The sequence below is a fragment of the Mastacembelus armatus genome, chromosome 20 (assembly GCF_900324485.2).
Source record: "Mastacembelus armatus chromosome 20, fMasArm1.2, whole genome shotgun sequence".
Lineage (NCBI taxonomy): Eukaryota > Metazoa > Chordata > Actinopteri > Synbranchiformes > Mastacembelidae > Mastacembelus > Mastacembelus armatus.
The window spans coordinates 1,829,192-1,856,956 of record NC_046652.1 but is presented as its reverse complement, the minus strand read 5'-3'; the positions used below and the strand labels follow the sequence as shown (position 1 = coordinate 1,856,956).

The following is a 27,765-nucleotide window of genomic DNA, read 5'->3' as shown; positions in this document are numbered from 1 at the left end:
GAAGCAGCAGTACTTCATTTAAACCACTGTATTTTTTTCCAGTGATGCTCTCAATTGTTAAGTGTAGTTTCTCCTAATTATATGAAACGGATTCTCAGGCTGCTCTTTGGTTGTTTTCAGGGTTTGTGGACATTCTGCTTAATCTTAGAGCAGTGCATGAGTAAATAATACATTTATGTATACACACCTGTTTTTCCTGGATGCTTAAAGTGACTGTGACAAGATGTCAGTGGTGGAGACTATGAGATATTTAATGTAAACCTGTAAACACCCTCAAACACACTGCTGTTAGCACAGACTTCATCCAGTTTCACTTTGAAGATCCCAAACCGTTTCCTAGAAAGTTGTTTGTCTTGTTTGAGGCTTAAAGTGGATCAGAAGACGCCCAGTGACTATAAGCAGTGGACCTGTCCGACCACAGCTGATGGACAGGGAATTCCAGTGTAAATACCTGAGGCTGCACCAAACAACCCAAATGTGGTTTTGTTGACCTGGATGCTGTACTGTATGGTTGCAAGGGGTCACTCTGCTGCCACCCCAAGTTGCAATGTTTACTCTTTGATATCTATGTACTGGTAAGGTCAAATATATTTCTAGAGTGGAATTTGGATTTTATGCAAAACTGTTGATTGTTTTCTGTAATTAAAAGCAATAAATATAACAATGGATTTGTTAAGATTATTTCACTGGACATGAGCTGCATTTTAACTGTTTTCCCATTTTTCAGTTTCAAATGTAAAAGCTTTGACATTTTATCAGTATCAGTTGAAGTAGGGGAGAACGGGATTGGTCACTTTTTGTTTTCATACAGATCCTGAAAACCATCAAAATAATTTTCCATCTTTTTGGAAAGATGTGAATAATTGAGTGATCGATTACTTTTGACATAATTTTATCAATATTTTAATTTCCTGTATTCTTACATACAAACTGCAGTAGATAAATGTGTCTAAACTTTGAGATATTGAAATATGTTCAGGCAAAACAAGCAGCTACAAAACCAAAAAAAAAAAAAAAAGCCACTTTCACAAACTGAAGCATAAGCTGTACAACTAATTTAATATACTGGGCCCAAACTCACTTCCTGATGAATCTGAGAGTTACTAGAAGCAAAAAGACAAGTTGCATTGTTTTCTAACCAATGTCATTGACATTTGTGTTCTCAGCCTGTGTTAAATCTAACAAATGTTCACATGTGATTAACTCCTGTTGTTTTGTTGCGAGTCTATGAGATTCTTGTTGGACTCGGCCACTTGTTGGAAGACGTTCTTAGCAACTGAGGCGTAGTCACTCTCCTGGGATTTAGAAGCGATGACTGATGCTGCAGTAAAGGAAAGATCCCAGTGGTTCAGGGTAAAACACAACCACTGAAAGAACATTTCCAGAAGCTACGATTTGTATAACTAACAGTATGACAGTGAAAGCACAGATGTTAATGGAAATGTGCTCTGAATACAGAAACGCCATAATTCAATTTACATGCAGCACATGAAAGCAGAGGTTCTCTGGGACTCCAGCTACTTTGAGCACTGGTGTAATTAATGAAGGGCTTTTATAGTTCACTTAGCTGTCCTCCTTGGAGGTGATGAACATTTCTAAAGGATACACTCTTTCATTAAAAAGTTGTTCTGCTCCAAATGCTGCCATTTCCTCTCCAGGTTAGCCAGCTAAAACATTAAGCACACAGGAACATTAAAAAGAGGATTAGCACATATATAAAATGGTACAAATGTCTTGTCATTAAAGAACTAAAGGAGGAATGAGTGCCTTTATAATTCTAGTACATTTCTGAAAGTAAAACGTGAAATGTTCTAACCTGAGCATGAGTCTCGTTTTCTTGCAGTTTGGTCTTCAAAGCTTCATATTTCTGGTTCATCTCCTCTAGCAGCTGTCTGAACGAATCCCGACACTGAGTCAAGGTTACCTGGTCCCCCTGCAGTCTCTGCACCAGAAGAAGAACCATATGGGTTGACTATAGATTGTCATATATGTAGTTCATATTGTTGTCTCAGTAATCTGATGGGACTGGGAATGTACATACAATGCGACACACTTTAATGTCTATTTCTCTGTGATCTCTTGAGATCATCTCTGTCTGCAGCGTGGTCTGTATTACCTTCTTCTTCTCCTCAGCTGTCTTTCTAAGGGTGTCCAGGTCTCTGTAGGTATGCAGTTCGGACTCCATGGTACTGACACGCTCCTTCAGGGTATTGAGCTCTCCTGTGATCTTCCCCTCCAGCTGCTGCACCTTATCCAGGTCGTGCTGCAGACGCTGAGACTCTGGATGGTGAAAGTCAACAAGTACTTGCTAGTTTGCCTTGTTTCTATAGTAGGTACCCTTAACTGGGGTTGTGTATGTGTTACTGACCTGTTGCCAGTCCCCTAGCAGTACTTTCTGATTGGACCATTTCTGTCTCTTTGCTGACCAGCACCTCCTGCATGTTCCTGAGCTCACTGGCTGTCACTGTATCCACCTGACGCAGCCGCAACATGTTCTACATACACAGACACACACACTTAGTCTTTCATGCATTGTCTTTTTCCCTGATATTTCTTTTTTTTTTTTTTGGCCTGTCACCAGCTACTCCATCCCTGTATTCCTTCTTGTCCTTATACCTCCTCATTTTTGATTTATATCCCTTCCTTCCTTCTCACTATGAATAACTCTCCTGGTCCCTTCCTCACCCGGCTACAGTGTTCCAGGAGGGAGATGATGTCCTCCTGGCTCTGTGTCATCTTCTCTTGCTCCTGAGTCCTGGACTCCTCAAACGACTCCAGGAAACCTAAAACAAAGGATGAAAGTTCATGTCACCTAATAAAGGCGGCATATATTTATATGTAAATCAATATTCTAACTTCAGTGACTCCTAGTGGCCGTACCCAAAAAGGCCCTGTGTATACTGTGTACATTGATGGTGCCATATTCGTACAGTATTTTTTAATAGTACCAAACCAAACAGAACTTCCACCAAACCGGCCACCTCCACAAAAGAAGCCCCCAAACTGCTCATGTGCTGTAGAACCAATAGTTTAAACAGTCCATAGTTCAACCATTGCCATTACTATGATGTCTATATTTACTAAATGAAAGCCTGACCTGTCAACATGACATTACAGTACATTTTAAATATGACGTTATTAAAAATAATATATTCTGATATTGGAGATTGCCAATACTGCCTCTATCTAGTTCTACTCAAAACTCCAACTTACGGTCAATTTCTTCCTCTTTCCTCTTCAGCTCCTTGTATTTCTGTTGACACTCCCCTAACAGAAAAATAGAGTCTTATTGTCGTTACGTTTATCAGGAAGCATTCATTGTTCATAGGAGTTCACTAAAAAGCCAAAGCAGAGACAAACTAAAATAATTTGAAGGCTCCAATAGCTGAAATTTATAAAGAGGTGGAATCCTGTAATTTTATTTGTGTATGTGAAATTAAAGTGGATAAATGCCAACAAAACTGCAGTGTTAAAATGTGAAATTGCATCAACATAAGATGCTAAATTACAATAAAATTTAAAAAGAGAAATGTGAAGTGTAAGGGGTTCATCCAGTGTATTACCATGAGCTTCCTCCGAGTCCTCTTCAAGGTGTTGGATCTCCTCTGTGACTTTTCTGGTCCTGTCTCTGATCTCTGTAAGCCTGAACACACACACAGATCATTACACTGAACCAAGTTTACAAACAACTTAATAATTAATAGAAATACATACTGTCTGTCCATGCTAGCAATTTCCTGGTTGTCCTCTTTCACCTGAAAACAGAAGATCGTAAATCTTAAACCTATTGTCAAATTTGTGAATTTAAATCAATGTTTACTCTGGGTTGTCATTAAAACTCATCATTTTCAGCCTTATCATGTGTCCCTTTATAGGGACTGTTATATTATTAACCTGTTAAATTTTATTATTAAATTCGTTAATGTCATATGTTTGCGATGTCTCACATTCTTTAGCTGTTTATGGAGCTAACCTGTTTGAATAATTTCTCTCTCTCCTCCTGGGGTGAGCCTAGGCTCTTGTGCTCAGCCTCCATGATGTCACGCTTTGCCTCCAGTGCAGACAGTGTCTCATGGAGCCGTACCACTTCCTGTTTTATTTGCGAGTGGGCCAGCTCCTGCACAGAGGAAATTGCCAGATAAAACATTTGAACAAATGCTACAGCTGCTAGAAATGTTACTGTTGTTCCAGAGCTTTGACCTTATGTAAATTTGTTATTTTTGGAGAGTGGATCGATTCATATCAAGCCATTTTCTACTGTTTATCCAGCTCCCAGCCATGTTTAATGATCAACTAATAATAACATTTGTGTTGACTGTTATACACTGCCTAAATGTAATGACAAATATATTGCTGCAATGCAATATATTTATCATCCCTACTGTTTTTGTATATCTTTCATATTTTGGTTGGCATGACTATGTAACAGGTAACAAACTGCCCACAACTCACTGCTTCATAGTCCTCCTTCCTGGTTATCAGGATGTCCAGTTCTTCCTGGAGAACAGTTAGCTCCTGATAAATAAAAAGCAAAGATTACATGGAAAATATGAAAAGCACATTAAATAGATTTAATTTGTAAGGTGTCACAGATAGTGACAATGTTAAACTAAATGTTAGTAATATAATATTAATATTATTATGAATAGTTTTATCACCTCTCTGCCCTGAAACTGCATCCACCACTCAGTTTTCTCTGAGGATAATATTCCTTAATTTAATTCTGAATAATGACTAATGTAATTAATTAATATTAAGCAAAATAGTAATATTAAACAGGTTTAGAGTAAAACTACAGCTATACCTGTAGCAGTTCCTCATTGGCTGTTGCCATGTTGAAATACTTCTCTTGCTTTGCAGCTGGCATTGACTGGACAACCTCATCGGCAACTTGCTTTTGCCTTCTGATCTCCTCTTCAATCGCCCTGATCGCCTCCTCTCTTCTGCACAGCAAACACAAAACAGGGCAGAGAGAGGTTTTTCATTTTTACTTTGCCTTAAATAGATCATGGTGCAAGATGGAGAAATGTGGGAGAGAACAAATTAGAGAAGACAGATTAGATAAGATAGCTACAAAGATGAAGCACCTCCAACCAAATTCCACACTGAGTAAAAGTTTCTGATCCCAAAATTATAAATTCTTCTACCCTATGTTGTTTATTCCCTCCCTTCAACCCTAATTTTCTCTCAAACAGGCTGCCTTTTGAAAAACAGCTTCTAACCAAAGCAAGACAGAATGGACAAGGTAAGGCCAGACTTCATTTATAAATAGTTTCTAGATAAGTCAGCCTTCAGGTTTTACAACAAGGAACAAAGGTCATTTGCTCCGCTTGCTGTTCACAACTGAATAAAAGTTCACCTTAGTGCTCGTAGAGTGCAGGTAAGTGTTCTCAGTTACTTTTCATAATTATGGAATAGGAAATTCTGAGAGCAGAAATACTAAAACAGCAGTAAGGTCATGAACAGATGATGAGGATTGTTTTGTATAAATGTTACTCAGCTGACACATATACTGGTACCTATATGGGTTCAAAGAAACGTGCACATGCACTGCTATCCATAAGATATCACGACCAAAAAAAGACTGCCTGGATGTGTATACAGCAAAACAGATTAGTCAAACATGGACTTGGTTAGTAAAGTGGTGTTTTACCATAAAGATTAACTCAAAAGCTGGAAGAAAACTCAGTCAAGTTGCTGTTTTTCTTTTGTTAGTGGTTTTTTTTTTTTTGGTGAGTGATTTCTGGACTGCTGGTCAGAACTTAAAACTAACTAGGCACAGGCAGGCTGATCTCAACATCCAATGCAAAACAGAGCCCATTTCCCAAATAAAGTATTAGCTACCCATAGTGTTTTCAATTGTCTCTTTTCCAGATAGGATAATGGAAAAGTGCCTGCAACCTCTCCCACTGCTGTGTTTGACTGCATTGATAGTCATGAATATAATTGAGGCTGTGGAAGTGGATGCACCGGTATGAAACATTATATTCTTTTGCATTTTTGATAATGTATTTTACTGTGTCTCTTGTGCGATAAGTGTCAGATACAATTTTTTTTAATAACTGTCCATCCATCAGGAGAAGACCAACCAGCTTCTAAAAGCCATTCCTTATTGTGGCAACTGCTCCTCTGTTACTAAGCTGATGATTGAGAAGAACCTGATTACTCTGGATGAGACTGACCGACTAGCCCTGGCTAGTTATCCCACCCTGGTAGAACTCCATTTGGATGGAAACTTGGTGACTTCTATACCAGCCAGATACTTCTCTGTGATTCCACACCTCCGAGTGCTATCTCTTTCCAGAAACACTATAAGCAGGTGAATACAAAATAAAATAAAAACAAACATGATTGATGTTTTGTTCTAGATTTATACATGAAAGTACTGTGACATTTTGCTTACAGCAATTAGTACAGTTGTTTCTGCTCCTCTCTGTGTTGTTGCAGCCTGCATCCTGAGGCTTTTTCTGACCTATATGCCCTGAAAAAACTGGATCTGTCCCACAACCTGCTGACAAGTCTTCCTGCACAGCTTTTCAGAGGACTAAGCCATCTACAGGTGGAATTAACATTGTCCATGTTCAACAAAAATCTATCATATTCTTGTAGATACAATATACATAATTTATATTTGTTACATACCATTACTGTATGTACACACAGCAAAACACTGAAAACAGCTAACATATTTATATGTGTCAGTCTGTTTACTACTTGAGTTTAGCTGAGCATTGAGTAAATACACCAGATTTTATGGCATTTTCTTCTGCTAAGTTCTATAAGTTGTGTTATTCAACCTTACCTATTAGTATTGTATTGTAACTAACACATTAACATGGCCTAGTCAGTGTAAATCAGATAATTATTCATGAATTAATAATTTTTAATCTTTTCTGGTCCCATTAGACACTGCACCTCCAAGAAAACCCCTGGAATTGTTCCTGTCCACTGCTAAACAGCATTGCAGAGATCAAAGCACAACATGTCACCACTGGTAATAATTTTCATTAGACAGTTTTCAACTTCATGTATTGTTTTGAAGCCAAATTATCAAGGCTGGTTTAGGAAATAAACTCCTTAGGTGTAGGCCTCATTAAAATATCCATTGGTAGTAAAAATACTAAGGCTGATTGAAAATATTGATTGATCATCCACAGAATTTATTTAAAAAAAACAAAAAAAACACTTCCACCGTCCTGAGCAGTTACAGAGACTTTAGACCTGTCAATGAGATAAAACCAGGCTGCCTTTTTCAGTTTCTCCTCCTCACTTCAGTGACGTTCAAGTCACTTCAGTCCAAATTTATTTGTATAGCAGCAAATCACAATTAAAAAAAATCATATCAAGGGACTTTAGCTATTAACCCAACAGATATGTCCTGAGCAAGCACCACCAGAACAGAAAGTGCAGAATTGCTGTTTTTGTTTCCATTTTGCAAGCCCCAGTCAGCACTGAGTCCTGTAAAAGCATAGCAACTATCAACTCAACCACCTAGCTGAGCTCAATGGGACTAGAAAAAGACATAACCCCAAATGATTCAATGGAATGACTAAATCTTTTACCAATACTACTAAAAGTAAATAACAACTTTATTGCCCACCCCAAACAATGTAGTATCAGCAATCTCCTGCAGCTTGTGAGCTCAATAAAATGAGCACATGTTTTTTCTACATGTGATGTGCGGCTCCAAAGGGGGACCACCAGCCACATGCGTTTCACCAGAAAAGCAGGATGGAAATGATCTTTTGAATGCTACAGCTGTATGTTACCCATCACCACCATACACCGTTACTACAGAACCACAAAAACCAGTTGACTCTCAAGAGCTTTTCAGCACATCCACTACTCTGAAGACCACGATCCAGAACCACAACATCACCAAAGGTGGGTCAAAAAGAGATGTAGATATTTTTCATATTTTCTTTTACTTCATTGGTTCTGTTACATGCTGTACCAATCAAAAGACTGAAAACACATTCTCATTGAATGTTTATCTCAAGACAGAAAGATCAGGGTTGTCTCCACATAACAACACTTGTTCAAGGCCAACAGAAAATTTTCCGTAACTACTGCTGATGACATTAGGGAATAATACTGAAATTAAAACATTAAAACTATGAAAAAAACTCATTATGTAGTAAGTGTTGAACACAGTATATTTTTGTACTGTACATATAGAGTTTCTGTTTTTTTTCCAATACAGAATTCTTTAGTTAAAAAAAAAACTTTAAAAAAACTTGTCAATCAATAAAATAGGTTGACAACTAGTCTCCAAAGCTGGCATCAAGGCCAACACTGGGTACATTAAGGAAACTAAGTTGTGGTTACAACATTTCCAAAGTTCCAAAGGTGTGGTGTTATAGTTTTATGTCATCAGTGCTAATCTACAAAGAAAAGTCATTGAATGGGAAGGTGTTTTCAAACCTTTGACTGATACTGTATGTGAATTTTCACATTGAATATAACAAGCCACACAGAATGATCTTGCCTCCTTATCTTCCCCAGACCATATCCTTGTGCTTGGAAACACATGGAAGTTTACAGTATGTGTTGCAGCCTTGGCACTAACTACCTTCATACTCATTGTATGTGCCATCAAAGGCCCTTCTTGGTATAAGCTCTTACATAACTATCGCCATCAGCAGCTTAACCAAGAGAACGATGAGGAGAAGGACATTGCGTCAAAAGCTCTCTCAAAGACAGGGACCCATCAAACATTTACCTTCAGACAAATAGAACAAATAGAGGAAGAAGACGAGGAGGATGAGTATTTTGAGGATCCATACATCAAGAGAAAAGAGTGACATACAAGAGAGGGTAAAAGCACACTGCAACCTGAGTAACAAGGAAATTGTCAATCAACAAATCATAATATATATATATTTTTACCTAGTATATATGGCTACCTAATAATAGAGTTATAGTATCATAATAATATAACTGAGATTACAGGTCATGCTCGCCTTGCTGACAAAACAAAGGTAATGTAGGTATAACAGCAAAAACTGTTCGATGTTTATTCTGTACCCCACTCCAATGATCCACACACACTGTGTGTGTGTGTGTACTTGTATGGCAAGCAATTTGGGTTTAATACCATAAGAGTGAGGACATTTTGGTCCTTTTTCATAGTAGAAGGTCTGTTTGAGGTCAGCATGTATTTTGGGTTAAGGTTAGAATTAGGGTTAGGCTTAGGGTAAGGACTGTAGTTAGGCTATCTGTTGTGATGTTAAGGTTAAGGTAAGGGGTTTGAGTTCATTAATTAATATATGTCCCCACAAAGACAACAGTACAACATGTGGTGTGTGTGTGTGTGTGTGTGTGTGTGTGTGTGTGTGTGTGTGTGTGTGTGTGTGTGTGTGTGCGTGTGTGTGTGTGTGCGAAGGCAGCACTGAAGCAACAAACTGTCTGTGCGTTATTGAACATATCTGCACATAACATTCTTTTACTGTTTAAGCATCAGATCAGACTCAGTTTCAGCCAAAATCTTGATCAGAACATTACTAATTATGCATCAATTACATCATATCATGTTGTAAAATGCTATAGTTCCAAATGTTTACTTTCAACCTAAAAAGTACCAATTAAAACTTGTGTTCATAATAGTCTTTGACCAAAACATTATGGTTTTGCTCTGTCATTTCTGACACATAAAATAAACATATACTTTTGACATGGGAATAGCCTCTTTGCTACTTTGTCTGTGTCTGGGTAGTTTTTCTATTAATGGTTTCTGTGAACCATTAGTTGAATGCTGGCCAGTATAACTGAATAATCATTAAAAGCATAAAAATACACAACACACAAATTTTTTACATTTTTTATCCTTTTAAAATTCTTATGTAAAAATTAGAACTGAATCTATTTCAATCAAACCACCAGTTATTTTTCAGAGGAGCCAAGGTTTAATATCCATCCATCCATTATCTATATATAAATAATTCTTATTATTGGGGATCTGCTAGAGCATATCCCAGCTCTCTTCGGCCGAAAGGCAGGGGCACTCGCTGGACATATAGATGAAAAACCACACACACTCACACTCACTCCTATGGGCAATTTCGAATCACAAAAGTTATGAGACATTAAATTACCTTCTCCTCTCAGTGAAGATGCCATCAATACTTTCAGCCTCACTGTCATTTTGGGCTTTCAGCTGAAGCAAGAGAGGAAGGAACATGGAAGCAATGATGAAGTATTTCTAACATACTTTCAGTCAGAAACAGTTTATCAACTGTTTACCTAAAATTAACCTGCTAAATCATATCTTTGACTAATCATCTATTTTAGCTTTAGGTAAAAAATGTCAGTAAAGCTGTCATATTGCTTACACAGTATACTTACAATGTTGTAGTCATTGATCATTTCCTCCATTTCTGTGTTAGTGTTGAGTTTGTCCACAAGCTGGAAATACAAATTACACAAAATTCATTTGAATCTAGAGCTGATATCAACAGGACTCATTATGTGTTTGATAAGGGTGGCACAGTCTGTTGTAACCTAGACCCTAAACTATAATTAATCAGTTGGTGTTACCATAATTGGCGATCCCACTGTGAATTCTTAAGGCTAAATACCTAAAGTATAAAATATTTCCTCTTTACAAACTAAAGATTTTAGCCATTATAGCAATACCTGTTTCGTTTTTAACTATTTACCATGTTATAGTCAGCAAGCTGGCCTTGTAAATCCTTAATCTCTGCAGCCAGGCCTTCAGCTCTGAAGGGGAGAGAAAACAGAAGCTTAATAATCTGACTTTTTTTTTTTTTCATGCAAAGTAATAAAAATACCACTCACCTCTTCTCATAGGAGAGATAGACAGAGTTCTCCTGGTTGTAATTATCAATCTCTTTGTGCAGTTTGCTTGTCTCTGTGGACAACTCATTAATCTTACTCCTGAAGCAAAAGAACAAAACTCACTTCCATATGGTAAAATGAATCATGTAACAACAGGACGTTTAATAGTGGACATGCTGGAAACAACTGCTGTAATACTAAAAAGGTCTGTGATGTCTCACTCAACATTTTTCTCCCTTTGTGGTACCTAATTGTAACACACCCCTTAAAACATCTTTCTTCACAGTACTGTATTCAAAGGTTACAACAACCAAATCCACATCAGTATTATCACCCAGATCAACTCACTTTCTTGTTTTGTCTTGAACAAAAATATATACTGAGTAATTTATAGTCCATCTGGATTCATATATGTTAACTATAATATTACTATGTTCATTGTAATTATAACATTTTGCAGATTGTAAATGGAAAAGTTGTGATTTTGAGCTAAGTAAATGACTTGGCCTAATTATAGTATCACAATATAGGACCACATATTCATATTTTAATCAATTTTGCTCTGAAAACCCTGATATTGGAAAACAAATTTCCCAATCTTCTTCATGCCTACTAATCATCGTGTACATGACCTGATGCCATAACTTAATCTATGAAGTTACCTGAGGAGGCCCAGGTAGTAGGACTTATCCAGAATCTGTCTCTGAGGTCCTTTTGGGGATGAAAGGAGGAAGAATGGGGTAGCAAGAAGTGGAACGAGAGACTTGTAACAATGTGATATCTGGTTTAACATGTGACTAGCACTATTGATTATAATAATGAAATTACAAGTCTTTCCATTTGAAAAGAACAAGCTTACGTCAAACCTACCTTTCATTCCAGTCTTCATTCCACTGAGACCCTGCTGGGTGACAGGTCTGTCAGTCACTTTGATCTGTGCTAACAGGACTCCAGGGGTGCCGATGGGGATACCACTCCTCATACCAGGATGCCCACTTGTACCTGGTACCATCTGTATTCAAAATGAAAGAATAAAATGCCACTTGATAATTTATAGAAAACTAGTTACCAACATTGCAAGATTTAAGGACAGTTCCATTTACTGATTGTGTAATGAAATGCTGCCTGGAAATAATAAGTCTATTAAATAATAACATCCTTCCAAACTGTGGTGGACTTACCCCTGTTGTGACACGTATAGCTGTAGCAGGCGGCCGGGCGGCTGTTGGGGGTCTTCCAAGACCATGGACTGCAGATCCACTACGGCTCACTGGCCGTCCCATGCTAGAAGGAGGCCGATGGCTCGCCATGATGACTAAAACATAGTAACAACACGGACATATTAGCAGTAAGAAAAAGCAGTAACTGGTCAATTGTGGAGCTGCCTTGTGAGTCGAAATTTGCTGCTTTAGTCAAGCAGAAAACTCAAAAATATCGTCTCTGACAAATGAGTAACTTTTAATTTACTGAACACACCAGGTCCAGCTAATGCAGCAGAGTATGGCAGGGAAAAACAGGATATATGGGATATGTCTGGGCACAACAGTCTGACTGCATATCCCTGAGAATCGAAAACTATGCACACCGACAGAACCTCCTTTTCTTTCATAAGTGTCATTTCTCTACTTCAGGGTTCTGTTCATTTTGGCATAACTTTTAATACTAACGTTATCTTTTAAGCGTTCAAGATCTTTCACGGCTGAGGAGAGTTTTAAATTATTTTAAACGACGCACAATTTGCGTGAGTCCAACACACAACAATTACATTTGCACCACCAATTCCTATCACCGTGTTTTGCTAAGAAAATGCTCGTTAGATGACGACGCCTGTTAAAACGATCGTCATTTTAATCACCAGGCAGCGTTATATGAAAATGTTTGCCAAAACATCAGCTGCCACAAACCTTGCTCGGTTAATATACTGTCACCGCACCTATGTGGCATCTCCACAGAGATAACTTTGTCTAAAACAAATACTATCGTTACTAAACTCAACTGTTTTCAATCCGTGATGTTAGCGCACCGTTAGCATTAGCTTTAGTGTTAGCTTATAGCTTCTATAAGTGTTTCGTACCTTAATCTAATATCGTTAGCGGTCGACAGTATAGGCGTATAAAGTAAGAATATATATTAACTGTTTAGTTAGTTTACCTCAGAGAAACATGTCAACAACAAACAAAAAGAAACGTCCAGAGAAGCTCAGCAACTAGCTAGACGTGATGTTACCGTTACCCTAGTAACCATCTTCTTCTTCTATGATGGTTACAACGTGTGCTGCTGCCCCTACCGTCCAACAGAGGAAAAACATGCAGACTAAACTGACTGTGGACGTAAACCACATGTCACGGGGAAAGGGTCTTGTGAGACTGTTTCCACTACACTAGATATCTATGATTACATTTTAGATGCACTGTGGTTAAATTACTTCATTGATTGAAAATACAGGCAACCCGACAAGGTGGCTGTAGGTGAATTAAAGTTCTTGAATATAGAAAAGGAGAATGGGATTTCTTGACAAGCCTGTAATTATGGTTTATTTTTATAGACTGGCTTCATATAGTGACTTCAAGCAATATGTGTGCACCTGGGTGCTGCCCAGCAGGTGGTGCTATCACCCAATCAGACCTGCTGCTACTAATCATTTGACTCAAAATGCACTGATGTTAAAATCCAGTGTGAGTAGGCACTAACACATACACGTAACACATACTAGAGATACTAGTACAGGTAAGTGTTAGTGTGGCAACTGAAAATGATTTATAAATCCAAAGTCTGATTGTCTGAAAGTTTATCTACAGTCAAAGTTAGTGTGAAAGATTTGAGCAGCCTACTTTAATGAGCAAATTGGTGATAATAATGATTTGACTGTAATGCACTAATGTTGTTAAAAGTCAGTAGGCAATAAGCAATAACACATGATGATGATAAGACCCTGTACCCACCTTGAGCAGCCAGTAGTACTCCCTAGTGCAAAAAAACACCCCCAACTATGTGCATCTAATGCTGGTGCACTCTTCATTATATACTTTTACTTTTCTTTCCTGTTAGTTGGGATTAGTTCTTAATGCTTGGAGTAAACAGCTGCAATTCATAATTTCTTTTAATTACCAGTGAGTGCTGTTGCTGCTACCAGATAATCATTTGCTATGTTCCATTGCATTATGACTGAAATTAAAAATGATGATGTGGGGTGGTATTAGCCATGTTGTGGAGACATGAATGTGTTCATACAGTTGCAGATTCAGTTTTCTTTTAGGGATAAAAATGTCCTCAAATGTTAATCACTGGATGTGATTGGAAGTGATGATTTGGTTTAAGGTTAGGGTAAGGGTTAGTGTTAGACAAGTAGTATTGTTAAAGTTGTCTGTAAATTAATATAAGTTAATGTAGAAGCCATGAAGTGATGGAACATTACTCAATGCATTTTAAGTTTTCCAAAGATGGTGTGTTAGTAGTGTTTAACAGTTACTGAGGTGTTGGCTGGTTGCATCTATAAAAGCTATTATCATTTATGGGAATGTCTTGTAGTTAATTCTATCTGTCTGTCTATTCTATTCTGTCCAGTTTGTCTACACACAGGCATATGTTTCAATTGAATATTGAATTGTGCAGTGATGTACTAATTCTTCATCTAGTTTCACATGTACATAAATTGAGCACTAATTTAAATAGATTAAGATAAAATAAGTCTCTGAACTTGGTCTGTTCTATTTGTGGGCTATTATTCTGACCATTGTTTTTTTCAGGAATCTTTGAATGGACGTGACTGGACACATAAATGTTAAATAAGAGAGCTTTACTAAGCAGTAGCATAATCCAACTGGTTTGAACCTTTTGACCTTTCATTTTATATAAACATATAATGACTAGACTATCCTAGAATTAATTTAGAATTAAATTTGGATGTTCACATTCCCAGATGATCCATGAGAAATCATAATGTTTTTAAAAACCTTATGACCTAGCAGACATCAGACCATTTCACTTTTATACAAAAGTAATATCCAAACATGAGCCAGATTCTAGTGAAATGTTTTACTAAGCACACTTGTACTCCACAGAAGATAAGCTATTTACATTTTGGACAGTTTGGATAGCAGCTTTTCTTTAGTGTCACCCTTAAGCTAAACAGTCATCTTTGCAGACAAATAATGTTGAAAGAGGGGAGCAAACCTGACAAATAAGGCTTGAGACATTATTCACATACATCTTTTATTGTTGCACTAATCTCTTCAGTACAAAGTGAAAGCCACTTCATATTTAGTCATAAAGAGTCCAGTAAGCCCCAAGCAGCCATTGCAGGGGCTTTTCACAGAATGTTTAAACATCAGCAAGCAATTCTTGAGATTTGTAAGTTACACTTTAACAATGAAGCATACAAACATGAAATGTAAAACATTGCTGTGTATGGTCAGTTAAATCTTAAGTCAAGAGTGTATCAAGCTCATATAACCTGCTTTTGTATAAGCTGCCTTTGTAAATAATGACAAGCATTTCTTTCTTACAATCAGCAGATACCAAAGGTTATACCGTATTTTCCGGACTAAGTCACACCGGATTATAAGCCACTTTTAGCACTTGTTAAACTAGTAGTTTAGTAGTTGCTTCGAAGTATAAGTCACATTTCTAATTGTACTAATTATAGTCTTAATTAGCCTATGAAGAATGTCGGCTAGGCACAACAAGCAGAAGTGCATTACAGAATTCATTCATTTTCTCAAGTAACTTTAAACAGTTCCAGCTTTGGGGGGATAGATGAAGCAGCATGTCTCCTCCTCCTCTCTCAGGTTGTCTGAATGCTGACACTCACTCCAAACTCTGTTTCATCTGCAGGATTTATTACCTGCACAGTGAAGTCTGCAGTATAGCTCTTTGTTTTGGAAGGCATTTTCACTTTTGTTACACTAGGAGTTAGAGTTTAACATGAACATAAGCATTTTTACATTTTCAGCTCTATTATCTGCAGTTGAGTCAAGAGCGCCATCCAACACTAGTGACTACTCTACAAAATTACTGTATATACACATAAAAGTTAGGTTGCTATACAAGTCACACTACATACCAGGGTAGTAAAAAAAAAAGTGCGACTTATAGTCCGTAAAATACGGTACCTTTTGAAAATGTTTTGTTTGTGCTTTAAAAATATCACTGGCTGACAAATATCCTGTTATATAAAAATTTCAAGAGTTAGTGAATGTTGGAAGTTTAACTCAGAATTTGATTAATCATTTACAATAGATCTATATAAATACATTTTAACATAGATCTAAAGGTCAACATTCATTTATAGTGCTATTGTATAATGAATACCATTGGTCCTCTGGTTGTGATTGCTGTGACAGCATAAATGCCTGCATTCCTGGATTGTCCTTTTCTGTCATAGAGAATAATCTTTCTTTAGTGCTAATTTAGGCAGAGAACTCAAACGGATTTATGTCTTGACGTATCATTCATAGTCATGGAACTGTACAATTAGATTTATTCTCACTAAATTCATGTTCAAATATCTTGAACTGTATTTATCCAGTGAGAGTATGAATATACTTTGTATATTGTGCTATGATGTCCATTGAGCTCACCCTGAAATATCATGTGCAGCTAATGCAATTATGAAAATACAATTAATACATACACTGGAATGTAGCATTTGCTTCATCAAGACATAGAATAACATCAAAATATTTTTTTTTTCAAATCTGATATACATTTATAATGTCAAGAAAGGGTTTAGTAAAGAGTGGACTCTATAACGCAGTTGTGTAACATTCAGGCAACTAAGCAAAAGCTGTAAAGCAAATATTGGTTTACTGTGAGCTAATTATTTTCTTTTATATAAAGTCTAGGTACAGATTTTTTCAAGTTGATCTTAATGCAACAATCACATGTCACATGTAAGTGAAAGCAGTTTTTTTGTCCATACTGGCCCTGAAGAGGTCTTTCTGTGGAACAAAAAGTGGGAAATTTATCTAAAATAGATTGTAGCCATATAATATATTGACTCAAATTGCCTCTGTGGGCTTTACAGCTTCACGTGAGCCTTGGGTGACCATTTTTGCACAGCACAAGGGCGGTTTATTTTGGCCCTCATTTGTAGTGAAACCCCACATGAAACCCTTCAGCGTCAGCATGGAAAATAGGAACAGTAAAAGCAACTAAGACCTACAGTATAGTCACACATATGGGTACATCAATATTTTTTAAGACTAACTTGAAAAATCACAAACCTATTCTTTTGGTTTGTAATAAACACCAAATCAGGAATCAGAGTACCTTTTAAAGGTGTTTTTCTTCCAATCTTTTCAGCTTCTGTGGTTCTGGATTGGATAACTGAAACCATTTTTCAACAGTGAAGGGATAATCTAAAAGTAGACATTCAGTTGTCAAATATTATTGCATGACACAAACTGATAAGCCGGGGTTTCCTCTGCAGAAGGCATTTTTTTATACCTGCGCTTACAAAGGAATATCCCATTTACACCATGAGTGGCCACTTGTCACAGTTCAAAATATTAGTTTTAGGTTTTCTTTCATTCATTATTTGATTTCAAATGAAATGGTATCCTCTCAGTCTTTGCCAATTATGTAATAAACATTAATACTTCAACAAGTAGAAGCCTTGTAAGAAGTAAAAACAATAAACTCTCAGCTGAGTATGGATTCAGGTATGTCAGACCTGGGGAAGTATCTGAAAATAATCTGGCCAGAATCAAATGTTGTCCATGTCCATGGTTTTATACTTGGTGTGTATCTTCTCTTTGGACATTGACCACATTGATTTTACCATGAACATTCTTACTGTCTTGCTATTTTTGCCTGAAGCATCATAGAAGCGGAACATTTAAGATTTTTCAGAACATAAAACAAACAGTTGCAACACTATATTTAACTTGAAGGACTTTAGGTTAGGGTTAGAGTTGACTTGTTCCTCTTCAGTCATTTTTTGTAAACTCGCCCGCCTCCCAGCGCAGAGCCATGGCACTCTTATGTCTTCCTCCTGTGTAGACCTCTGGAAACTGAGAAAGACAACCGATTGTTTACCTCTTCAGATAAGACAAGTCAAAATACAGAGAATGTCGTGATGACTTATCACACACTGAGACCCACTGTACCAGAGTCAAGTTCCTTGTGTGTCCAACATACTTGGCAATTAAGATGTTTCTGATTCTGATGGTTGTTGGCAACTTCCTGGTTCAGACTTTTACTTTGTTGCGTTTCCCATTCTCTGTCTGACCCGTTTCCAGCTGTACCATACTCAATAGCTACTCTGAGTACTCTCACTTGTTTCCCATTAGTCTTACCAAGTGATTCTGCATTAAAGCCAGCAGCTCACCTCCATCAGTTGCCAGATCGGCATCAGTGAAATCATCAGTGTAACCTACCTGAGTAGTAGCCCTGTTTAGTTTGATCACCTTAGTGTTTGTTCACAGTCATACCTACCAATAACATCAGGCTATCCTAGTCTGTGTTTTGTGTTTAGTTTCTCTTCAGTTTGTGATAGTGGTCACTGTGCTTATGTGCCAACCCTCACATTTGAATCAGAAAATCTCCTATTGGGCACTACATGTGTGAAAAGGCACATTTGGAAAAACTCTCTTGCTGTCTTTGCATTTTAGACCTAATGTTTTAACTAAACACTAGACTTGACAGAACAATCTGGACAACTAAGGACCCAGCAACCAGCGCAAGAGAGGTGCTGGTTATTATTAATGTTCTGTAGGTTGTGGCTCAAGAGACGCAGCAGGTGATCCACTGACTGAAGTGTCAGTAGTTTGATTGCCGGATTCTCTGGTCCACATGTTGAAGTGTTCTTTCATGAGACACTAAACCCCAAATTATTCCATTGCTGTATGAGTGTGTGAACAATCGTGTTTGCAGCTGCCCGATGATCAGGACAGCTTCTTGCATTGCAGCACCGGCATCAGTGTTTTAGTGAGTGTGAATGGAAAAAGTGTGGAAAAGAGCCATATGAGACCATTACAATAACTATTAATATCATCACTGATCCAGTGGAGGGAATAGGCACCTGCTTCCTCATAGTAAGACTTCCATGCATGTGCAATAATTGTTCCTGGCATCCATCAGATGGTGGTGGACATGACTTCCTTTTGACTGGTTTCATGAAAATTCAGGAAACTATTAAAAATATGGTTTGGCCTTTGTGATTTTACCTTTTCTGTTGGTTTCCCATATTAGCTCTAAAATGATTGATTTAACTAACACACCCACTGATAACCACAAAGTATCATAGCCAATGTTCACTTTGTTTGGTGTCTAGTTTCTGTATATTCTGCATCACCTCCATAGCTGGTTTTGTCTTAGTCCTGTCATTACTAGTAAAGACCCATTGTTCTCCACTATGTCCTTTTTGCTCTTTGCTTTTGGGTCCAAAATTAATATTTTACATGAATACTACACTCAAACCAGTGTGTTTTTTTAATTAAGACAATGTACAGTTGATAGATAGGCTACACATATACATATAATGCAACTACTTTTAGCTATGACATAAAACAAAAAGCACATATGTGATTAGAAAATGAGAATTTTAATAAAAAGTTTGAAGTAGAGCTTACTCTGTGATCACAGGATAAAGCTGAACGATCCATCTTGTAGGTTGTTTTCATTGGTGATGATGGAGAGGACTTACACTTCACTGGTACATCAACTAAAAAGACCAACGATCAACATTAGCTTACATATACACACACATACAGAGGTAAATGTAGAAAGATGTGAGTATACGCTGTAAATTATGTATTGTTCTATGGTCAGTAGACATACCTGAATTGTCAAATGCCAAAGTTTCCATGTGATTTGATAACGTCCTTTCGGTATTAAACCTGTCTTTGCCATATAGGTTTGCCCTCTCTTTCCTCAGCTCCTCTTCCCTCTGCTTCACCATCTTAATCTCTTCATCCACCAGTGATATTGAGCTTCTTGAGCGCAGCTTAAAAAAGGGGTTGTTAAGGAACATTTTTTCCTGAGGCTGCTCACAGGCTTTGTTGAGAGAGAACTCTGAGGCACTGCGAATAATCAGATTTGATGTCTCAAGGATAATGAGGTTGGAGCTGTTGTCCTCAGAACACCACTCACTGGACTGAGCTGGTATGTTGTCTATGCCATGTTTGGGATTGGAGGTGAAATCATTGCTGGGGTCAAGTATGATAACATTGTTTGCTGATACTTCATGTTTCAGTGGCTCCTTAGTGGGTGAGGAGGTGATGATGAAAGATGGTGTCAGCGGAGTGCTTATAGATCTGGGCATACTTCGGGATGGAGCACAGTCTGTTGATTTGCCCATCCTGGAGAGGCCTCTCTCTTTCCTGAAGTTTTCCTCCCTCTCCATCGATATACGAATCTCTCTTTCAATGGGTGTTTCTGGGTCTTCACAAGTAGATCTGTAACTGGAATCATCAAGACCAGAATCCTCAGAGCAAGGGCTGAATTGTGTGTGAAAAACATCCCCAACCAGATTCAGATTCTCCAGATCATGTGCTTTCTTCTGAGTTCTGTCAATGTTGCGAACTGGTGTGTACATGAAGCTGTGGCTGCTGTGGAAGCTGGATTGCTTGGTTGTAGGTAAGACAACCTTGTTCTTAGTTTGCTCTTCCATTTCCCGCCACTGTTTACGAGCCAGCTGAAAGTCCACATGTTCAGTGCTAACGTTTTCGCTCTTGGTCTCCTGAATCACACAGAAGTCTTTAGGTAACCTCTTGTTTGAATTTGCATTGACGTGCTGTTGGTGGGTGCTGTGGTTATGACTGGCATCTTTGCCATTTTCACTATCATCTTCAGAGATTTTGGACAAACCTTGATGACCTATAGGGTTATATGTAACCTCTTGTGGAGGACTAGGAAAGTAAATAATATCCTCGGGCTGTTCCAGCAGTTCATCCACTTGAGGAACCTCAAAGCTGACCTCTTGAAAGTCATTCTCTTGTTCTTCAAAGTCTGTGACCTCAACTTTCTGTACAAAGAGCTCCTGGGCACTCAGCTGAAGACTGTCCAAATACGAATCATCATCTTCTTTATTTATAGAAGAGGAGAATATTGTTCTCCATTTTTCATCAGTGTCACTATCTGAGGAAGCTGCTGCAATTTCAACTCTCAGGCATTCTTCCATTTCATCAGGGTCAAGGTCATGGCAGGATTCACTGGATGCATTTGACATTACCTCTTCTCTAATACACTCACCCAACAATGTCTCCTCTGTAATATGTGGCTCAAATAGGATTTCATGGGCGTCTGGGTCTTCCTCAGTTGCCAGGTCTTTATAGCTGTCATCTTCAGGATTAAGCTGATTATCCTCAGCCTCAAACTCTGGATCATGGTACAGTTCTAGTTCACTGTCTTGCTCTGGCTCAAGGTATAGCCCTGGCTCAAGGTTGTTGTGGGGCTCAGGATATTGCTGTGTTTCAGGCTCTTGTTCTGGCTCAGAGTATTGCTCAGGTTCAAGCTCAGGGTCTGTTTCTGTCTCAGGGTCTTGTTTTTCCTCAGGATATTGCCCTGGTGCAGGGTCTTGATCTTGCTCAGGATATTGCTGTGGTTCAGGGTCTTGTTCTTTCTCAGTATATTGCTCTGGTTCAGTTTCTTGTTCTGGCTCAGGGTATTTCTCTGATTCAAGGACCTGTTGTGGCTCAGGATTGTGACCCGATGTGTCCTGCCTCTTAAGATTGGTCTCATTCTCATAAACACTCTCCGGACTGGACAGTGTATCAGAAACGGATGAAGTGATTGACTCATTCCTGTTGAGTTCTTTGTGTGATGGTTCTAATATCAATACTTCCTTTTGGTCCTGGCAAAGAATTTCAGTGCAATCACTGGTTCCAGAGCAGTCAGGCTGGTCAGTCTCAATTGTTCCAGTTGGCAAGTCGGTCAATAACGTGCCAAGCATCACCTTTTCCCCTGGGAAATTGGATGAGTCTGTCTCTAAACAAACTTGCTCACCATCTGCACTGAAATCCTTCCTCTGCTCAGGTGAATCAGCCTCAGTGACCTCCACTTCACAGTCCATCAGCAGCTCTGATTGTTCAGTGGTTTCCATGGTGACAGAGTAGGAGATGTGATTCTCAGTTTTACTGCAGCTTTTGTTCAGTTCTTTTCCATCAGCCTCTCGGTCCACCAAGGTAGCTTTCTGAGAAAAGAGAAGACAAGGAAAAAAGAGATTTTTTTATGGGTGTACTTTTTCCAAATGCATAGATGAGATGGTGAAGTACTGCTACTTCACTCTAGCAGTATCTTTAAGCTTATCTTCCTCAAATGTCCCTATTGAACCTACCTAATGCCAAGTCTGTTCTGTATGAGTAGCCCATATATAAATAGCCAAACTATTGCGGGAAGAGACAGAAGCCATATTATTTGAAGATTTGTTCAGTAATCTAGTCTTTGTAATCTAGAACACTAGAGGAATCAGTCTATCTTGATGGATTAGAACAATAATTTTTGCCAATGAAGAACCTATCACAGTCATCATCATTGTCATTATCTACTGTACAGAAAAGAACATGGGATTGGTTTAATAACACATGACATAGGATGTCATCATGACCGTGATCACAGCAATGTGACTTTGGCAAATTTTCCAGAAACAGTTTTGAAATGGCAGTAAACACACTAAAGTTGTCCAGTGGTGACATTTAAATATTCTGACAAAGGAACACTCTCTTGCTGTGTGCTTGCTGTTGCTATGTTGAGTGTTTCCTTAAGTGGGATTGGTGCAGAAAGAGAGGAATCTTATCAAAAGCATATGCATTAGATGGCATTATATCTGTTCTTATGTAAGACTGTAGGACTGGGTTTACCTCCTACACACTGCTCAAGTGTCCCTGCAAGATGATTAGCTGTGCCCCACAATCCTTGCTTTCACATTTGCACACACACTGTCACCAACATTAGTTACTATTACTTGTCACTGTGAGAACTCTCTCTGAATACATTCGATCATTGACTTTTAATAATTGATTTGTTTTTAATTTCAATATACACTCCCAGAATTCCACTCTCTTTTCACATGTCACCATGTGGGTAGTTCTAGACATACGATGTAAAGTCCCTAGGCATTTCCCCCGAGCACATCTTTGGTTGAGTTGAAATTTGGGCATTTGCAGGTGCTATTAGTTGCTATTACAAAGTGCAATAGTGTGTTTAAACCTAAGTGAGTATCGTATCTCACAGTATCTCACAACTCAAAAATATGTGTCACAGTTCCAATAACATTGCAGCCTCCACAGACAGTGTTCCTCATCTTGCAAAAGGTGTTTGTTTTCCTTGCAATGTTTGTGTTACAGCTGTTTTATTCATTTCTTTGGATGTGGGTGGATACACCTCACAATGAACCCTCATGGAGGCAATAGAGGAAAAACAAAGTGGCAGATTTTAATTTCTGAAATGAAATTCTGGATAAATACAATTCATTAAATAAGAAAATAAAAAGAAACCAAATTAATTAACAAACACAAACATTAGCAAATATTGTTTTAGAAAACATGATGATTAACTGATATTTTCTTAAAAAGTTTCTTCAGGTGTCAGTCCTGTTAACTGACACTCTCATTCACACATATGGACAAGTCACCAGTCAACCCGGCCTGCATGTATTTGAACTGTGAGAGGAAGTAGAGTAACCTGGCTTGACTAAATTGCATTGAGGCATTGAGCCTGCTTGACTTAGAGGATTTTAATGTCTCTTGGCATCTTGCTGTGCTTAAGCGTGAAGAATGTTTTCCTTCTTTTGGTGTGATTAGTTGTTTATCTTCAAAAGAAACGCTAGGCTTTCTAGATAAATTAGTAGTCTAACACAGTGAACATGAGACTTTGGTTATTTGTCTTTAGAAACTTTTCTTCCCCAAGCAGTGAACTTGAAAGTCACACCATGACTTGATGATTTATGCAATCAACACAATCATGATAAACATATTCAAGAAAGTCATGAGCCAAGATTACAATGGAATTTTGACTGTAATCAATCAGGAGCAGCACTAACTCCACAGACGAGTACATTCATTTAAAAAGGTTAAGGAGGACATGTTATGCAAAATTGACTTTTTAGTCATATTTGGACAAAAATAAGGCTCTCCACTGTCTGTAGACAAATAATAATGTCCCCTTTTCACTTCTTCCTTCTCTGTAGAAACCTGTGCTGAAAAGTCTCGTTCAGATTTGCTTGCTCAAGAAAGGTCATATGAAATTTGAAAATCTTAACCCCCCCCCCCCAGAGGAACAACGCACAGGAGTTCCACATCACAGCTGTTGCTTTGTCGGCCATTAAGATACTGTAGCTAAAGTAGACCAGATGATACAAATCATTTTGCAGGCTCATCAACTACAAATACTAAACTCTACACAATGCTGGTAACCTGGAAGGGCATTTTATTAATGTGCAAATTTATTGTATTTTTAAAAATATTCTTGTTTGTCTTTGGCCTTTTAAAACAACTGGGGCATTTGCAGTTGTGGCTGATGCTTTCTATTTATTCAGACCTTAACAATTACTATATATATTTAGAAATTTGCAGAACAAGGTCACTTTACAGTATCATAATTAAACATGGCAGATGTACGGTGTTTTGTGGAAATTGCATTCTGTGCTACTAAACTGTTTTCCTATAATGATTGCTGACATTTTTTTTGAAGAATATTACATTTATGTTGCAGCAGGGACACATGAAAGTGGTTAGAGTGGGTAGTAGCTGTACAAAGCACAAAATTGCAACATCGTTGTCTGTGGTTGATCACCAGTCTCATAACCAAGTGCTAACTGTGCCTAAACATACAATAAACCATAACAAAAGTTTGATATGACTGTGTAATCACTATGAGTGGATACTACAATGTTGGACATTTAAGCCAAGAAAATAAGGAAAACTCAGCAAAGAAAACCAACTTGTGATAAATACTAAATATTCTTATATCACAAAAATTAGGTGTTGGAAATTTGTGACTCTGCCACTGTCCCACCATGCCTGGCTCCTGTTAACACGACATCGTATTGCACCTGCCGTCAGCCATGTGTCTGGTCAGCAGCTCACCAGGGCCTGTGGTCTCTTTTCAAATCAAAACTATTCTTCTCAAAAAAATTAGAGGAACACTTAAATCACACATTATATCTTGATGATCGAATTACTCAAGTTGAAAATCTTGACTAATGTGCATTTTAAATCAGAGGGAAAAATTTAAATCACAGACTAATCCAATCTGCATCAGTTTTATCAGAGCAACTCATAGAATTGGTCTTTGTCCCTGTATTCACTCCCAACAACGTCTGGAGATGCTCCTAATGAGTCGGCAGATGGTGTCCTAGTGGGTGAGCTCCTGGACAGTCTATGGTGGTCCCATAGTCACGTGGATGTAGGCCAGGGGAATGTGGGCCAATCAAGACCATACATGCCTTCATCATCCAGGAACTGCCTTCACACTCTGGCCACATGAGGCCGGACATTGTCCTGCACCAGGAGAAACCCAGGGCCCACTTCACCAGTGTTAGGTCTGACAATTACTCAGTACAGTACAGATAATTACAATTATCCCAGTACCCCAAAGCAGTCAGGGTACTATTGGCTATGACATGGAGGTCTGTGTGACCCTCCAAGGATATGTCTCCCCAGACCATCACTGACCCACCACCAAACCAGTCATGTCTGACAGCAACAAAGGGTTCACAGTACCTCCAGACTCTTCCATAACTGTCACATGCTCAGTGTGAACCTGGTCTCATCTGTGAAGAGAACATGGGGACCAGTAGTGGACCTGCCAGTATTGCTGTTCTTTGGTGAACGTCAATCGAGCTGCATGGTGTTGGGCTGTGAGCACAGGTGATCCTATAGGATACCAGCCCTCATGCCACCCTCATGGAGCCTGTTTCTGACAATTTAGTCAGAATCATGCACACCAGTAGCTGCTGGAGGTCATTTTGTTGGGTTCCTGTTCCTCCTTGCACAGAGGAGTAGATAGTGGTCCTGCTCTGGGTTCTTGTCCCTCTATACCCCTGTCCAGCTCACCTTGTGTAACAGCCAGTCTCCTGGTATCTCCTCCATGCTCTTGAGACAGTCCTGGGAAACATAGCAAACCTTCCTGCAACTCCATGTATAGATGTTCATGGACTACCTGTGCAACCTGATTGAGCTGCAGGTAAAGCCTCATGCTACCAGTAATGAAAAGGACACCAGCAAACACAAACCTGAGAAGAGTCAGGCAGGAAGGATAAGTAGAGAGTATATGTCTGTGGCCACCACATGAAAAGCCATTCCCTTTTCGGGGGTTGTCTTGCTTTTGCCTCTCCATTGGACCTGTTTTCACTTTCATTTGTACTAAAGCAGGTCAAACTCAGGAAATTCAGAATCACTTGTGCTTTCTAAATGGACAGATTGATATCCCAGAAATTGAACTTGGTGTTATATTGTGATAATTAACTTCCCTTAATTTTTTTAGTTTATTCATGAGGTTACATTTTAATATTGACACCAGATACTGCCAGTACCTGGCTTTAGTGACAATGCATGAATCACCCACATCAATATAATTGTCTTATTGTATGAACAATGCCAGCAAGAAAAAACAATACAGACTGACTTCACAGCTGGAATGACAGAGAGGGGAAAATAAGAGCCTCATTGCCAGGAAAATATTGTAGATCTTCCTAATCAAGCATAAAAAATAGCATTAGCAGAGAAGCAGAAGCCATGTTAGATGACCCAGAACAATGACAAAATACTAATAATGCTACAGCTGCCAATGACATGTCACCACAACAGGCCTGTACGGTCAGAAATAAAGAGGAACATTAAGTTAGTGCTATGCCACAGAAAACTTTTCAAAGTGAAACAATCCATGACTAATGTAGGAGCTGGCCATTTGGCAGTCAATGGAGACATTAGACAGGAGAATATTATAGCCTACAGGAGTTGATCTTTTCTCTTTTTTTCTCCTGTGGAGAGAGAGAAAGCTTTCTGTACATGCTTTATATCAGTGGTTCCCAACCCTGGTCCTCAAGGACCCCTGCCCTGCTTGTTTTCCCTGGTGTATCCACAGCTGATTACCTGGATCAGGTGTGTTCAGCCAGTCAGAAGCAGGAAGTGCAGGGATAGTTAGAAAACAAGCAGGGCAGGGGCCCTGACAGGTCTGGGTTACTTCTACTTTAGAGAAGGTTAAGATCAGACTGAGAAATTTAATGATTCATAGATTATATTAAGTCATAGCTACTTGCTTCTATGGGTTTTTCTTCCATTAGGCTCAGTGTTGCCCTTTAGCCCCAAAATTTTAGCAAACTAAACATGTATTCCCAAATTAAGAGACAGGCTCCCCTTGGGGGACATGGAGCCATTAGGGGCATGAACATGACCAGAGGGGAATATGTAGAGTGCAGTAATCTGGTGAAACCAGATTAAATACTCTTACGTATATAGTCTTTTATGAAGTATTACCTTAGGATGCAAATGGGCTTCAGTCTGGAGACTGTCAACCTCTTAAATATGTAGTTGGCCTGGCTTGATACAAGGAGACCACCCTCCCTTAAAAAAGCAACCTCATAGGTTATTTGTGGAATGAGCTTATTACAACCTATAGTTAGGAAAAGTGGACAAAAACTTATTTGTGTGTTAGTGTATGCTAACAAATAAATGCTGCATTATTGACATAATTATCATTTAATGGTAAAAAATAAGTTACGCTGCAGTTTAGTAGAAATTTTGAGGTAAATGTTTTATGTAACATCAAAAAACAAACTTCTGACTAACGACATTAAAGATTAACATTGTTCTTACCTGCAGTTAGTTCAGACACGTAGTGGCAACAAACCTCCTCATTTACTCTGTCAGTGATAATATGTTTGACTTTATTGACGTTTTCCTCCAAATACACAACTGTCCTTGTTCTAACAGCAAAAAACAAGTCATTCTGGATCACCTGCTCCAGGCAGGTGGCCTGTTGTGGACTTTATACAAAAGCACGTCACAGAAGTCTTCATCAGACAAC

At 38.5% G+C, this 27,765-nt stretch overlaps 3 protein-coding genes across 4 annotated transcripts; 1 reads left to right on the top strand and 2 right to left on the bottom strand.

The window, feature by feature from the left end:
• Positions 1–887: 887 nt before the first annotated feature.
• ift74 (intraflagellar transport 74) lies at positions 888–13,058 on the bottom strand. 2 transcript variants are annotated; one of them, XM_026291782.1, is made up of 20 exons: positions 12,949–13,058; positions 11,979–12,112; positions 11,668–11,809; positions 11,460–11,508; positions 10,798–10,896; positions 10,659–10,719; positions 10,345–10,404; positions 10,095–10,156; positions 4,805–4,943; positions 4,453–4,515; positions 3,974–4,117; positions 3,715–3,755; positions 3,564–3,643; positions 3,214–3,267; positions 2,686–2,783; positions 2,369–2,495; positions 2,117–2,280; positions 1,817–1,942; positions 1,607–1,667; positions 1,200–1,315 (listed from the first exon to the last, which is right to left on the bottom strand). In XM_026291782.1, the coding sequence occupies exons 2-20, from the start codon at positions 12,105–12,107 to the stop codon at positions 1,200–1,202; spliced, it is 1,815 nt and encodes a 604-aa protein (XP_026147567.1). In that variant the 5' UTR covers positions 12,108–12,112; positions 12,949–13,058. The 2 variants fall into 2 exon arrangements, with proteins under 2 accessions (XP_026147566.1, XP_026147567.1); XM_026291781.1 differs by lacking the exon at positions 12,949–13,058 and having other exon boundaries at positions 888–1,315; positions 11,979–12,107.
• On the top strand, positions 5,324–9,538 carry LOC113121386 (leucine-rich repeat-containing protein 19-like). Its single transcript, XM_026291783.1, has 7 exons — positions 5,324–5,380; positions 5,875–5,972; positions 6,078–6,319; positions 6,448–6,559; positions 6,907–6,994; positions 7,693–7,884; positions 8,506–9,538. The coding sequence occupies exons 2-7, from the start codon at positions 5,883–5,885 to the stop codon at positions 8,802–8,804; spliced, it is 1,023 nt and encodes a 340-aa protein (XP_026147568.1). The 5' UTR covers positions 5,324–5,380; positions 5,875–5,882; the 3' UTR covers positions 8,805–9,538.
• A 4,230-nt stretch (positions 13,059–17,288) lies between the features above and the next one.
• palmdb (palmdelphin b) lies at positions 17,289–25,829 on the bottom strand. The gene is made up of 4 exons (XM_026292846.1): positions 25,794–25,829; positions 19,579–21,931; positions 19,371–19,462; positions 17,289–17,810 (listed from the first exon to the last, which is right to left on the bottom strand). Exons 1-4 carry the CDS (start codon positions 25,827–25,829, stop codon positions 17,727–17,729), a joined length of 2,565 nt encoding a protein of 854 aa, XP_026148631.1. The 3' UTR covers positions 17,289–17,726.
• Positions 25,830–27,765: the final 1,936 nt, after the last annotated feature.

Bases quoted from the DNA above. Each gene is read 5' to 3' on its own strand.
- LOC113121386 (XM_026291783.1), top strand. From the start codon at position 5,883: ATGGAAAAGTGCCTGCAACCTCTCCCACTGCTGTGTTTGACTGCATTG. The intron at 6,320-6,447 runs GTGAATACAAAA...GTGTTGTTGCAG, and splicing joins TCCAGAAACACTATAAGCAG to CCTGCATCCTGAGGCTTTTT. The intron at 6,995-7,692 runs GTAATAATTTTC...GCGGCTCCAAAG, and splicing joins AGCACAACATGTCACCACTG to GGGGACCACCAGCCACATGC.
- ift74 (XM_026291782.1), bottom strand. From the start codon at position 12,107: ATGGCGAGCCATCGGCCTCCTTCTAGCATGGGACGGCCAGTGAGCCGT. The intron at 11,810-11,978 runs GTAAGTCCACCA...TTTTGAATACAG, and splicing joins CTATACGTGTCACAACAGGG to ATGGTACCAGGTACAAGTGG. The intron at 2,281-2,368 runs GTCAGTAACACA...TTCACCATCCAG, and splicing joins TGCTAGGGGACTGGCAACAG to AGTCTCAGCGTCTGCAGCAC.
- palmdb (XM_026292846.1), bottom strand. From the start codon at position 25,829: ATGGAGGAGATACCAGGAGACTGGCTGTTACACAAG. The intron at 21,932-25,793 runs GTGAGCTGGACA...CTCTTTTCTCAG, and splicing joins GAGACTGGCTGTTACACAAG to AAAGCTACCTTGGTGGACCG. The intron at 17,811-19,370 runs GTAAGCTCTACT...TGTCTTTCTCAG, and splicing joins CTTTATCCTGTGATCACAGA to TTTCCAGAGGTCTACACAGG.